Source organism: Ochotona princeps, unplaced genomic scaffold (assembly GCF_030435755.1).
Source record: "Ochotona princeps isolate mOchPri1 unplaced genomic scaffold, mOchPri1.hap1 HAP1_SCAFFOLD_691, whole genome shotgun sequence".
Taxonomy (NCBI): Eukaryota; Metazoa; Chordata; class Mammalia; order Lagomorpha; family Ochotonidae; genus Ochotona; species Ochotona princeps.
Window position 1 is genome coordinate 1 of NW_026697224.1, and position 12,122 is coordinate 12,122.

The window sequence follows — 12,122 nt, forward strand, 5'->3', positions numbered from 1 at the left end:
TGCCTGAGTGATACTGAATGACCAGACTTGCACGGATTGTCCATTTCTGAGCTTCTTCCTCCCTTAGTGGTCAGCGTGCTTTCTTTGTGGAGGCACACATAGTACGAGTACACGCCTGCCCTCCCGTTTGCTGCTGACACATCCATGTAGGTGTGTAGGGGAAACAGGTGAGCATCAAGCTTTGCCTGCCTCTCTCCTCAGGATGTTCTGGCATCGAAGAACAGCACCATCAAGGACCTGCAGTACGAGCTGGCCCGGGTCTGCAAGGTATGGACAGGCCCTCTGTCTACCTCTCAGGGCCGTCTTGAGGACCCTACCTGTTGCTGGTCCACACTGTGTCTGTGGAGGTGCAGAGGATGGCCTGGGGCACACCTCTGTTACATGCCTGGTCCCTGCCCTGGGGTGTGCCCTCATATTTCCCCATCCCTTCTCCCCACTGACACAACTGTGGTGCTGCTCTGGCCTCTCGCCTCTATCTTGCAGATGATTGGCTGCTGTCCTGCCAGCATGGGCAGTCACAGGTCTAAGCTCTTCACACACCCTCAGGAAGCCCATTGGATCTCTTTCCACTTTCTGTGCAGAAAACCCCCTCCATGGAGTAGAGGGTGAGGGTCAGAGCCCCTGCCAGTAACCCTGGCCCTGCTCTCACCTGTCCCATCGTCTCTGAGTTCCCCTGCTGTCCTCAGCCAGGGAGACTAGCTGACTGTTCTGACTGCACTTGAGACTGACCAAGAGCAGCGGCCCTGTGAGTGTGACTAAGGGCTCCAAGTCCTAATCTGCTTTAGTTTGGGGCTACACCCAACGTGTCTGTGTTCCTGGTATTTCAGGAACCTCAAGATGGAGTTAGAAGCTCAGTTCATCTGGGCCTCTCTGCTCTCCCCAACTTCCTCCCACCATCTGCAACTTTCCCTTGGATGCTGGGTGTGCTGCCTCCTGGCATGTGCAGGTTATTTTGGGGGAATATTCTTGACTCTTACCTGATTCCCAGGAGATCTGAGTAGTGTGAGGTCTGGAGCCTCACCCAATGTTCTCTTGGAAGACCTGTCCTTGTTGACCCTTTGGAAGTCAGCTTCCAAGACCTGGTCTTCTTTTCCGTGCAAAGAAGTAGATGGCCAACTCATCTGCATGTTTACTCAGGCTCCTTATCCATCACACGTGTCATGTCTTTGGAGCCAGCCAATGAAACTTGCCTTTTTTTTTTTCTTTTTAACCAAGATGCATTTTCCCATTGGGGGAGCAGAGACTCCTGGCATGGCTGCTGGGAAGGCATCTTGTATGCCAGCCAGTCCCACCTTGCTGTCACCAAGGCCTCCTTTCTTGGGCTGGGTTGGGGGTGGTCTCCCTTTCCAGGCAGCCCCTTGCCCCTGTGTAAAGATAGTAGGGGTCCTGGGGAGGGAGGGAGGGAGGGTGTGCTGTGTCCCCCAAGAGCAGGCTGCAAGTGCCGTTCCACAGGGGTAGGGAGTGGAGGATGAAGCTCTGGGGCAAAGGCCAGTGGGCCTGCAGAGTCGGCACTGCCTGCGTGTCTCCCTGCCATGTTGGAAATGGGATTGAGGTGCCATCTCCCCATGAGGGTTACCCAGCTTGATGCAAGTGGCTCAGCATCAGGTCTGGCTAGGGTAACACGGGTCAGTGTCCTTGTTCTTTTCAACTTGTGATGCCAGTTGCATCCCTACCCTCCCTGGTTCCCCTGGGAGTTGAACGTGGGAGTGGACCATAGTGTTTGAGACTCCCTCTACTTCCTGATGCTGTTGTGTCCCCACAGGCTCACAACGACTTGCTGCGCACATACGAGGCCAAACTGCTGGCCTTTGGGATCCCCCTGGACAGCGTGGGCTTCAAGCCCCTGGAGACAGCTGTGATTGGACAGACGTTGGGCCAAGGCCCTGCAGGACTCGTGGGCTCGCCGACCTAGCTGCCTTGCCCAAGGCCCTCCAACGCTCTTTTCCACTATGTGCCGGCCGGCACATAATCCTCCCAGTCCTCCTAATCTCCGCTGTGACAGGTAGCTTCTGTCTGGATTTTCAGCAGCCAATGAAGATTTTCCACATGGCCTTGTCTTCTTGCCTGGCTCTGCATGGCTTCAGCCCGCCATGTCCCAGTTGTTTTCCTTCCCTGGTGCCCATGGTCTCCACTCCACTTCTGCCTCCACCCACAGTCAGCAGTGCTTGGAGGGCCCTTCATTCACCTGTGCACTGGCTGAGGCCAACATAGCACTACCCCCCTGCGTTACTTCTGACACAATGAGTGGGGTGGCTTTGTAGATGGCAACATAGAATTTATTGACACCCAAGGGAAACTTGAGGGGGACAGAGTCTTCCCCAGCAAGCAGGTGATCCCAGTCCCCCATGATGGTCACTAGCCCTCTGTGGAAGTTGGTTGGGTCAGACCACCTCCCTGAGCCATACTTAGCTCTAGCTCCCTCGGTAGGTGGTGTAGGACCATGGGCTCAACAGCAGAGGCACGTGGAACTTTTGGGTCTCATTTGTGATGGTGAAGACAATCTGAGAGAGGCAAAGAAGACACCAGAAGATGGTAAGGGGCCAGAGTTTGACAGCTGCCGACCCTAGTCCTCTTGGGCAGAGGATGGGGTGAATCTTCCCTGGGCAAGTGCTACTCTTAGGGGGACAGCGCCTGCAGTGGTCAGGGCCTCTGATTCCACTGGCATGTCCAGAACTGGAAATGCCTGGTGCTCTGATGGCAACTCCTGTAATAAAGGAGTTAGGAAGGTTAGGCCTTGTGAGAGTCTGGATGAAAGAGGATGAGTCACCCTCAGCATAGACTCCCACAAACCTGATCTGGGGGCAGCTCAGGAACAAGCACACCAGGCTAACGATGCCTCAGGTCCCTGAGCACCTTTGTTTCTGGGCGCCCATGGGAGGTGAGCTCACCGCCCGGGGAGAAGTAGGAAGTAGCTGCTCATGGCATGAGGTGAGGCGCAGCCAGCAGGGTCTGGGCTCCAGTCCTACAACCTGCCATGGCCGTCACCTCCACATATGGGTAGAAGCTCTCCTGCCCCCTCTTCTTCCAGTAGTCCTCAGTGTCAAACGACAGCTTGTAGGTGCCTGCCTTCATCTGGCCTGGCTTCAGGAGGCCAGGACAGCGGCCGTCTGGATCTGTGTAGCTGGAGAGAGGACAGGGTGGTAGAGCTGTGGTAAGTGGCCACCCCCTGGACATGCAGCCCCAGAGGCCTCCGTACAACCTGACCAGACCTGGTGTGCAGACGACTGGAATGGTTTCCAGGGTCTGTGGCTCTGGAGCAGTCAAGAGATGCTACAGCACTGACCACTAAGAAATCAAAGTACAGGGTTGGCACCATGATGTAGTAGTTTAAGCTGCTATCTGTGGTGCCGGCATCCAATGCGGGCACCAGTTTGTGTCCCAGCTGCTCCATTTCTGACCCAGGTCTGGCCTAATAGCCTGGGAAGTAAGTGGAAGATGGCCCAAGACCTTGGGCCCCTGCACACATGGGAGACTCAGAAGAAGCTCCTGGCCTCAGACCAGCCCAGCCTCAGCCATTTCGGCCATCTGTGGAGTGAACCAGTGAACAGCCTGGATTTCTCTCTGTGTTTTTTTCTATATATTTTATAGAATGAACCTTAAAAATGAGAAATCACAATACAGAGAAGCACAGTGGCGGGGGATCTCCCATGGTTTATGTCATGTACCACACTATTCTGTATGTTTGACCAGTGTTTAAATTTTTCTCTATGCATGTTTAATTACAAACAACTTAAAAAACACATGATACTATTCATACTTTTCTATAACTCATGACATTCTGGATTGAACAGTAACCCCCCCCCCCCCCACCAAGTCCCACTTCCAACACAGGGCAGTGTGTCCATAGCGAGTGAGCAAGTTGTGTGACGTCTGCAGAATCTCAGGTTGTTCCAAACAGCTGTTGTTTTTATTGTGCTTTTAGATGAGTTATTTGGAAGGCAGATCAAGAGAGAGAGAGATCTCCCACTGGTTCACTCCCCAAATGGCTGTAATAATCAGTTCTGGCCCAGGTTGAAACCAGGACCTGGGAACTCTACCTGTGTCTTCAGGATGGGTGGCAGGGGCTGAGCACTTGGACCATCCACCACAACCTTCCCGGGTGCATTAGCAGGAACCTGGTTTGGAAGCAAATAGCTGGGACTGAAACTGCACCCTGACACAGGAGCCAAGCATAGCAATGCCAGCTTCACTTGCTGGGCCACAACTCTGGCCTCTAGCTGCACTTTAAAGTTGTGTTTCCACTGTGGTTAGAGTGTGGTGGCTGGTCCACATTTGACACAGTGGATAGGACATTGCTTTGGGATGGCTGTGTCCCATATGAAAGTGCCTGGGCTCGAATCCTGGTTGTCCTCAGTCCAGCTGCATACCCTGGACACATGAGGGCCCATTCACATGGTTGGAGACCTGCATTGAATTCCCATCCTGCTAATGCAGGCATCTAGGGGAATAAACAGATGGGAGGTGTCACTATTGTCCTTTCAAATCTCCATCAAGATGAAGGGTTTGGGGAACTCGCTTGTGGGGACACAATCCACCCAGCCTAGACTATGTAATGTGGCTATGTAACATGGTAGAGCCTGGGCCCACAGTGCCAGATAGATCTGGCTGGAATCCCAGTCTCCACCCCCTTCATGCTGCTGCCCACAGGGTGCATGGGGAAGAAACAGCAGAAATTAAGTGCTCAGGGCCCTGCGGCGTGGCCTAGCAGCTAAAGTCCTTGCCTTGAACGCCCCGGGATCCCATATGGGTGCCGGTTCTAATCCTGGCAGCTCCACTTCCCATCCGGCTCCCTGCTTATGGCCTGGGAAAGCAGTCGAGGACGGCCCAAAGCTTTGGGACCCTGCACCCGTGTGGGAGACCTGGAAGAGGTTCCAGGTTCCCGGCATCGGATCGGCGCGCACCGGCCCGTTGCGGCTCACTTGGGGAGTGAATCATCGGACGGAAGATCTTCCTCTCTGTCTCTCCTCCTCCTCTCTGTATATCTGACTTTGTAATAAAAATTTTAAAAAAATCTTTAAAAAAAAAAAGAAATTAAGTGCTCAGCCTGCTGCCTGGCAGTTACCTGTCATGACATGAGGCCTTTCTGGTTTGCACTCAGGCCTCAAGCAGCCCAGCCCTCTTGGGTTGTTGGGCACAACACTCAGGTACAGAGCCCAGTTTTAGTCTAGCAAGCTTGTGGGGCTGTGAGGCTGCAGGGTGGATGAGACACCTGCCAGCCAGCTACTGTCATTGTCCTGGGGCTTTCAGATGAGAAAACAAACTGACAGAGCCCTGCAGCCCTCAGTGCCCACCCTCCTCAGCTGGCTGGGAACCAGGGAGGCCCCGTGCTGTGGGCTCAGGCAAGCTGAAACTCCAGCTAGTCCAAGACCTGCCTACCTTTTCTTCAGCTCCATCCACTGCTCGCCCAGGTCCTCCAGCCGGGACAAACGGAGGCAGAGGCCCTGAGCAGGAAGGCCCGAGGTGGTGTCCAGCACATGTGTGGTCAGTGGACTGCTCATTGGCTCCATGCCACTGCGCTGTGGCACAAGAGAGCCAGGAGTGAACTTCTGGCCCCACAGCTCCATTCCTGTGTCCACACAAACTTCCAGGCCAGTTGCTAAAGCACTGAGGGTCCAGGTGTGTGTGCCCTCTAACCTCAGGGTGTGGAGGGTTCAGTGGTGTGTGTGTGTGTGCCCCCTAACCTCAGGGCATATGGAGGGTCCAGGTGTGTGTGTGTGCCCCCTAACCTCGGGGTGCTGATGGTCTAGGGGTGTGTGTGTGTGTCCCCATGCTGAGGGTCCAGATATATATATATGTGTGTGTGTGCCCGCCCATCGCTCCATCTGTCCCCTTACCTCAGGGTGGTCCAAGTGTCGCTGGAGGGTCAGCAGCCGGGAAGCAGGCCCAGAGCCCATGCCCTGCCCAGCAGCTCTTTTCCCGGGTCTGAGCAATGTCCGCCTGTTAGAAAGACAGGCACAGATCAGAGGTCACCTTGCCTGCTCAGTCACAGCAGGGCCCTTGGGTCAGTAAGGCAGCCCAGATGGGCCAGCCTCTGGCCTGGTGCTCAAGGCCAACCTGTGTGACTGGTAGTGGGGGGAGCCACCCCATCGGCCCGTCCTGCACCCCCCAGCTGCCCCTCTGAGTTTGTCAGCAGGGCTTCTGAGCTCATAGACCTGTTGGGCCCACCAAGCCTCAACTTGCGGCAGCTGAGTCACATGGACTGTGGGCGGTGGGTGCAGGAGTGGCTCCAGTGGGTGGGGAGGCCCACACGGGAGCATGCCTGGATTTTCCCATCTGTGAATCTGTGAAATGGGAGTGACTGAGGTCCTTCAAAGGACAAGATGAAGCTGTCTGTATTGCATACCGGGTAGGAGGTTCCTGCTTTGCAGCCTGAGAGAGCCACGTGTCCCGGTGCTGACCCATGGCATTAAATTGTGTAACATTTAGAACAAACTCTGGATGTATTATGTAATATACAAATGAAAATAGGAGTGTCTTTATCTGATGGCTGGAGACATCTGGACTGTGGTGGTAGTCACCAGCTTTTTACCTTGATATAAGGGAACATTTACAATTATTCTGTCAGCATGGGTAGTTTGTAGGTGAACGAACAGGCCCTTCAAGACCTGGGAGAGATCCTGTTCGAAGGTTGGAATGCTCTGCATAGAACCACTTTGGAGGAAGTTAGGAAGCTTCTGACATCACTTTGGGCCAATCCCAGGTGCTGTAACCCAGAATGTAGGGCTTCTGTACTTGAGCTGGCTTTCCTGGGCACCTCCCAGGACCCTTTCCCTAGCACAGTGTGTGCAGAGGGAGCCAGACCACCCTGACAAGGAAGGCTGTGAAAGCCAGCTGTCTGAGCTAAGGTGTGTGAAGTGCTTGAGGCTAGAGCAGGAAGGGCCTCCCCACCCCCTTTCTTACATCCTGGACAACCCTCTCGCCGTTGCTGTAAAACTCCTGGCAAACTGCTTTATGGGGAGGCAGTTTGTTTAGGGAACCACACCTTCCCACTGTTTCCTTGTTGCTAATAAACCAAACTTTGTGGGAGCAACTCATAGCTTCCCCTTGAGATGGAGTCTTTGTAGCACCCAAGCCAAAGGAAACTTCGTGCTCACTAACAGCACTGTGTGCGTGCAGGTCCTGAACAGCTACACAGGGTACTTTTCGTTTCCCACAACCAAGTGGAACTCAGGCTGGACACTGACCCCAGGGCGGGGTGTGTTGTGAAAGGACTTACAGCCTGAGGCTCTGGTCCCCTCCTGCAAATAGAAAGGTGCCTTGAGTCCAATGCAGACAGTCTGTGTGAGTGAAGACCCCAAAAGGGATGCTTGTTCCTGACCAGGGGTTGCTTTAAGGAGCAACAACACAGAAATCATACCCTTTCATGTGGCTCACATGGTTGGCTGTCCTCCCAGGCCAGTCTCTGAAGTGTCAATACTGAGAACCAATGTGATCAAGATCCTGAAATAAGACATGGGCTCAGGAAATGGAAGGGCAGCCAAGCCAAGAGGAAAATTCTACAGTACAAATGACCTGGTTTTGTCAACAAAGACAAGACAGTAATGGAGGAGGAGGCCTCAGGATGTATATGCCAACTGCAATGTGCACTCCTTTTTGTTTTAAAGATGTCTGTATTTAACAGAAAGGTAGAGTTAGAGAGAAAGGAGAGGCAGATCTTCCACATTCTGGTTTACTTCCCCAGAAACCCATTAAATGGCAGGGCTGTGCCCGGCAAGAGCCAGGAACCAGGACCCCTGACCCACCCTCTGCTGTTTTTCCTGGATCTGATATGGAGCAGCTGGGACACCAACTGGTGCCACCATGCATCTGTTTTGAAGTAGGTTTCTTTAGAGTTGATTGTGACATTTGTTTGAAATAACTGGAGGAGGGCCCAGTGCCATGGCTCAATTGGCTGATTCTACTCCTACAAGCACTAGAATCTCATATGGGTGCTGGTTTGTGTCCCAGCTGCTGCATTTCCCATTCAGCTCCCTACTTATAGCCTGGGAAAGCAGTAGAGAATGACTCAAGTGCTTGGGCCCCTGCACCTGCTTGGGAGACCTGGAAGAAGCTCTTGGTTCCTGGCTTTGGATGGGCTCAGCTGCAGTCATTGAGGTCATTTGAGGAGCAAACCAGTGGATGGAGGATCTTTCTCTCTCTCCTCTCTAAAAATATACCTTTCCAATAAAAACATCTGTTTTAAAGAGAGAAATAACTGGAGGAATCTACATTAACTGTGAAGCCTCTATGGTGGAACTGTGTCAGTCTACCCGGAGGTGGTGCTGGGCCTGCAATTCGGATTCCCAGGGTGCCATGGCAAACAGGCAGCTCACAGCAGGGAGGACTGCGTAGGCAGGGGGCAGGACTTTACTGCCTGGAATTCCTGGGAGTGGAAGAACTGGCAGTCTTCAACTCCCAGAGGCTCCTGCAGTTACCTGGGCGTGACACCAGACTGCGGACTCTCCCGGGGACACCAGGATAGTGTGAGTCCCCGGGAGAGTCCACAGGGGCCAGTGGCCTTCAGCTCCTGAGGCTCCTTGCAGCAAGGGCTTTGCGCAGGAATACAGTCCCCAGATTCCTTGGGGGCAGCAGTGGCCCACTGCACTTCCTAGCCTGTGCTGTCTCTGGGTGTGGGCTTCCTTGTGTCCACACCCAGCAGTGCAAGAGCTGCAGTCCAAGCTACAGTGTGCGTGTCTACACTTGTGATATTCAATATGGATTGCAATTTTTTTTTTCATCACTGTGAAGGTAAGACATGGTGCAGATGCCTCTTTTGCCACTCGATGGATATGAGCAACTGAGCACAGCCCCGGATTTCCTTGATTTGGCAGGGAAGCGTCCCGCATAGAGTCCTGGGGGCCACGGTGGGGCACGGGAAGCTGCTTCTCTGACCCAGGTTGGCTCAGGTGAGCGTGATGGCAGAGTAAGACCCTTCCCTCAGGGCTGGGCGGGCGTCATGGTCGGTGCCCTGGACCGGCGTCCTCGTCCTTGTGGGTTAGTCCACTCACCCGGCCTTCTGGAGATGAGGTTGTCCAGGGGACCCTCTGGAGATGGATCACCAAGGGTACTCCCACTAGCTTGGTCCTCTGGCAAGTTAAGTCCCGCCTCCCTTCGCCTGGCACTCTGGGAAGTGGAGTCTCAATTCAGGCCACCCGCAATGACCACTGGGAGGTGTAGTCCTCGGCCAGTTCACCCATAGAGCATACTGGAAGATGGAGGCCTAGGTGTTTTTTGAAAAACGGAGCAACTCATGGAAGAGGCCACAGTGAGGCTGGCTGTCAGGATTAATTGAACTGTCAACAAGAAGATGCTTAACGGAAAGATAATTTTATTAATTACACTGCAGCCTTCATCCACACTTTCAAGATGATGCACTTTATTTGAGAATACACAGGTATTTATTTGAGAATACACAGAACGCAGGTGTCACACAAAAGCTTTCATTAATCCTTATCTTAAGTGAAGCTAGCAATTAGAATAATTATTCTTACATTAGCAAAACTAAAAAAAAGTAAGGGAGAAGACATTATGCGTGTTGGTATGCTTTGGCCTGTTATTTTTTTTTAAATTTTTTAAAAATTTATTTATTTTTATTACGAAGTCAGATATACAGAGAGGAGAAGAGACAGAGAGGAAGATCTTCCGTCCGATGATTCACTCCCCAAGTGAGCCGCAACGGCTGGAGCTGCGCCGATCCAAAGCCAGGAGCCAGGAACCTCCTCCAAGTCTCCCATGTGGGTGCAGGGTCCCAAGGCTTTGGGCCGTCCTCGACTGCTTTCCCAGGCCACAAGCAGGGAGCTGGATGGGAAGTGGACCTATTGTAGGGTTTTTTGACCCCGAATACGGCAGCAACCTCAATTCTTGTCTCGCAGGAAAGAAGAATTTTCGTGCGGACAGTTTAGTTTTTTTTTTTTTTTTAAAGATTTATTCATTGTATTACAGCCAGATATACACAGAGGAGGAGGAGAGACAGAGAGGAAGATCTTCCATCCGATGATTCACTCCCCAAGTGAGCCGCAACGGGCCGATGTGCGCCAATCCGATGCCGGGAACCTGGAACCTCCTCCGGGTCTCCCACACGGGTGCAGGGTCCCAATGCATTGGGCCGTCCTCAACTGCCTTCCCAGGCCGCAAGCAGGGAGCTGGATGGGAAGTGGAGCTGCCGGGATTAGAACCGGCGCCCATATGGGATCCCGGGGCTTTCAAGGCGAGGACTCTCCTCCTCTGTGTATATCTGGCTGTAATAAAAATGAATAAATCTTTAAAAAACAAAACAAAACAAAACAAAAAAAACAGGTAGTGCTAAATGGTGGTTTAACAATCTGGAAAACAAAATTATTTGACCGCAGGTGTTTAGGAATTACTATTCAACAGTAAATCTGCTTAGCAAGTATGTTGCCATTTGGGTAAAGTATTAATCTGTTATCTGTGTGTGTGCACAGATATTTTTTAATTTAATGAGGCTTTTTATATATGCTTTTTTAGTAATGCTTTATGACTTGAATTTTAATTTTTTAGTAAATGAGTAATAATACCTGGGCCCAGGGTTGTGGCAAGCTACCACTTGAGACACCAGCACTTCACATCGGAGTGCCAAGCCCACACAGGTGAAGCCTGTAGGACAGAGTGAATCTTTTGCCATGCAAAACCAGAGCTAGCACCAATTCTTCCTGAAGGCACCAGGAGCAGTTGACATGGAGATGAATGAACAGGAAACCTCCTGGTTCACATTTTAGATAAGGGACCTGCTAGGTAAACAAGCTGTGTATTGGGAGACCGTCCCTTACTGTTGAAATGTGAATGGATCAAGCTCCTCCTCTCAGGATGCCTACGGACAACTTTCTTTTAAAAGTCTGATGTTGCTAATGAACTTTGACTATTGACCATCAGTCAGTCCACACAGGTCCGTGCAGGACAGTGAGCAAGTGGCGTCTGAACAGGGATTGAAAGAAGAAAATACGACGGGAACCCCCACAGAAACAGGTGAGTGGGACAATGGGCCAGAACCAGTGTAGAGCACAGTCTTATCTTATGCAGAAATTTTTACTGAAAAGTGGAGCAAGGGTAACTAGGAAGCAATTGTGTTCTTATTTAGAGCTTATTTGTAAATATAATCCTTGGTCCCCAGATGAAAGGACACTAGAAACTGAATTTAAGAATCTTACTCAGGGCCCTGCGGCGTGACCTAGCGGCTAAAGCCCTCGCCTTCAACGCGCCGGGATCCCATATGGGCGCCGGTTCTAATCCCGGCAGCTCCACTTCCCATCCAGCTCCCTGCTTGTGGCCTGGGAAAGCAGTCGAGGACGGCCCAATGCATTGGGACCCTGCACCCGCGTGGGAGACCCGGAGGAGGTTCCAGGTTCCCGGCTTTGGATCGGCACGCACCGGCCTTAGCGGCTCACTTGGGGAGTGAATCATCGGATGGAAGATCTTCCTCTCTATCTCTCCTCCTCTCTGTATATCTGACTTCGTAATAAAGTAAATAAATATTTAAAAAAAAAAAGAATCTTACTCAGAAAAATGGTGAAAAGGCCCACAGGATAGAAGAAGTTCATGTTAGTTTTTGGATTACATGGGCTTTAATTAAAGCTGTTATTATAATTTTTGAAGGGGAACCTGCAAAAAAAATTCCTCTGAGACACCGCCAAAATGTAGCTAAAAATTTCTCATAGTACAGATGAGGAAGAAAGAGAAAGGGAACCCTTTAGAGGTCCACCTAACCAGAAATGCCACTGTAATATGGTTAAAAAAGAAACACCTCATAGTACAGATAAGGAGGATGGCAAAGAGGAACCCGTGAGAGGCTTCCCAACAGGGAATGCCGCCATAATGTGGCCAGGAAAGAAATGGCTTATACTAGAGATGAGAAGGATGAAAAAGAACGGTGAGAGACCCTCCTAACAGGAGATGTCACTGTAACAGCCAAAAGAGGAATGTGGAAATTAGAAGAAAACTCAGGAGAGATTCCGCTAATGTGAGATGCCATTGTAATGAGGCTAGAAAAGAAACTAAAGCTTCCCATGTTAAAACAGCGACTGACTTATGATATGTTGGTTGGAGATGGGCAGTGGATTACTACAGCAATGTAACTGGCACATGTAGCTTCTCAAGCTGCGCTCACCCATATATGGAACGCAGCGCTG

The 12,122-nt window shown here is 51.6% G+C and overlaps 1 protein-coding gene and 1 long non-coding RNA gene across 4 annotated transcripts; one reads left to right on the top strand and one right to left on the bottom strand.

Annotated features, from left to right (window-relative positions):
• Positions 1 to 188: 188 nt before the first annotated feature.
• Positions 189 to 2,730, top strand: LOC131478901 (uncharacterized). The gene is made up of 2 exons (XR_009244643.1): positions 189 to 267; positions 1,763 to 2,730. It is a non-coding gene; the product is annotated as an uncharacterized LOC131478901 (long non-coding RNA).
• On the bottom strand, positions 1,990 to 9,196 carry LOC101516500 (5-hydroxyisourate hydrolase-like). Of its 3 annotated transcripts, none has more exons than XM_036492784.2 (5): positions 8,988 to 9,196; positions 5,835 to 5,937; positions 5,377 to 5,516; positions 2,986 to 3,121; positions 1,990 to 2,501 (listed from the first exon to the last, which is right to left on the bottom strand). In XM_036492784.2, exons 2-5 carry the CDS (start codon positions 5,892 to 5,894, stop codon positions 2,412 to 2,414), a joined length of 426 nt encoding a protein of 141 aa, XP_036348677.2. In that variant the 5' UTR covers positions 5,895 to 5,937; positions 8,988 to 9,196; the 3' UTR covers positions 1,990 to 2,411. The 3 variants fall into 3 exon arrangements, with proteins under 3 accessions (XP_036348677.2, XP_058515504.1, XP_058515503.1); XM_058659521.1 differs by lacking the exon at positions 8,988 to 9,196 and adding an exon at positions 8,415 to 8,444; XM_058659520.1 differs by lacking the exon at positions 8,988 to 9,196 and adding an exon at positions 6,153 to 6,397.
• Positions 9,197 to 12,122: the final 2,926 nt, after the last annotated feature.

What these genes read in the sequence shown, in the direction of transcription:
- LOC101516500 (XM_036492784.2), bottom strand. Translation starts at nt 5,894, where the DNA reads ATGGGCTCTGGGCCTGCTTCCCGGCTGCTGACCCTCCAGCGACACTTG. An exon ending in GACACTTGGACCACCCTGAG is followed by an intron (nt 5,517 to 5,834) that starts GTAAGGGGACAG and finishes CTTGTGCCACAG; the next exon opens with CGCAGTGGCATGGAGCCAAT. An exon ending in TGGATGGAGCTGAAGAAAAG is followed by an intron (nt 3,122 to 5,376) that starts GTAGGCAGGTCT and finishes TCCTCTCTCCAG; the next exon opens with CTACACAGATCCAGACGGCC.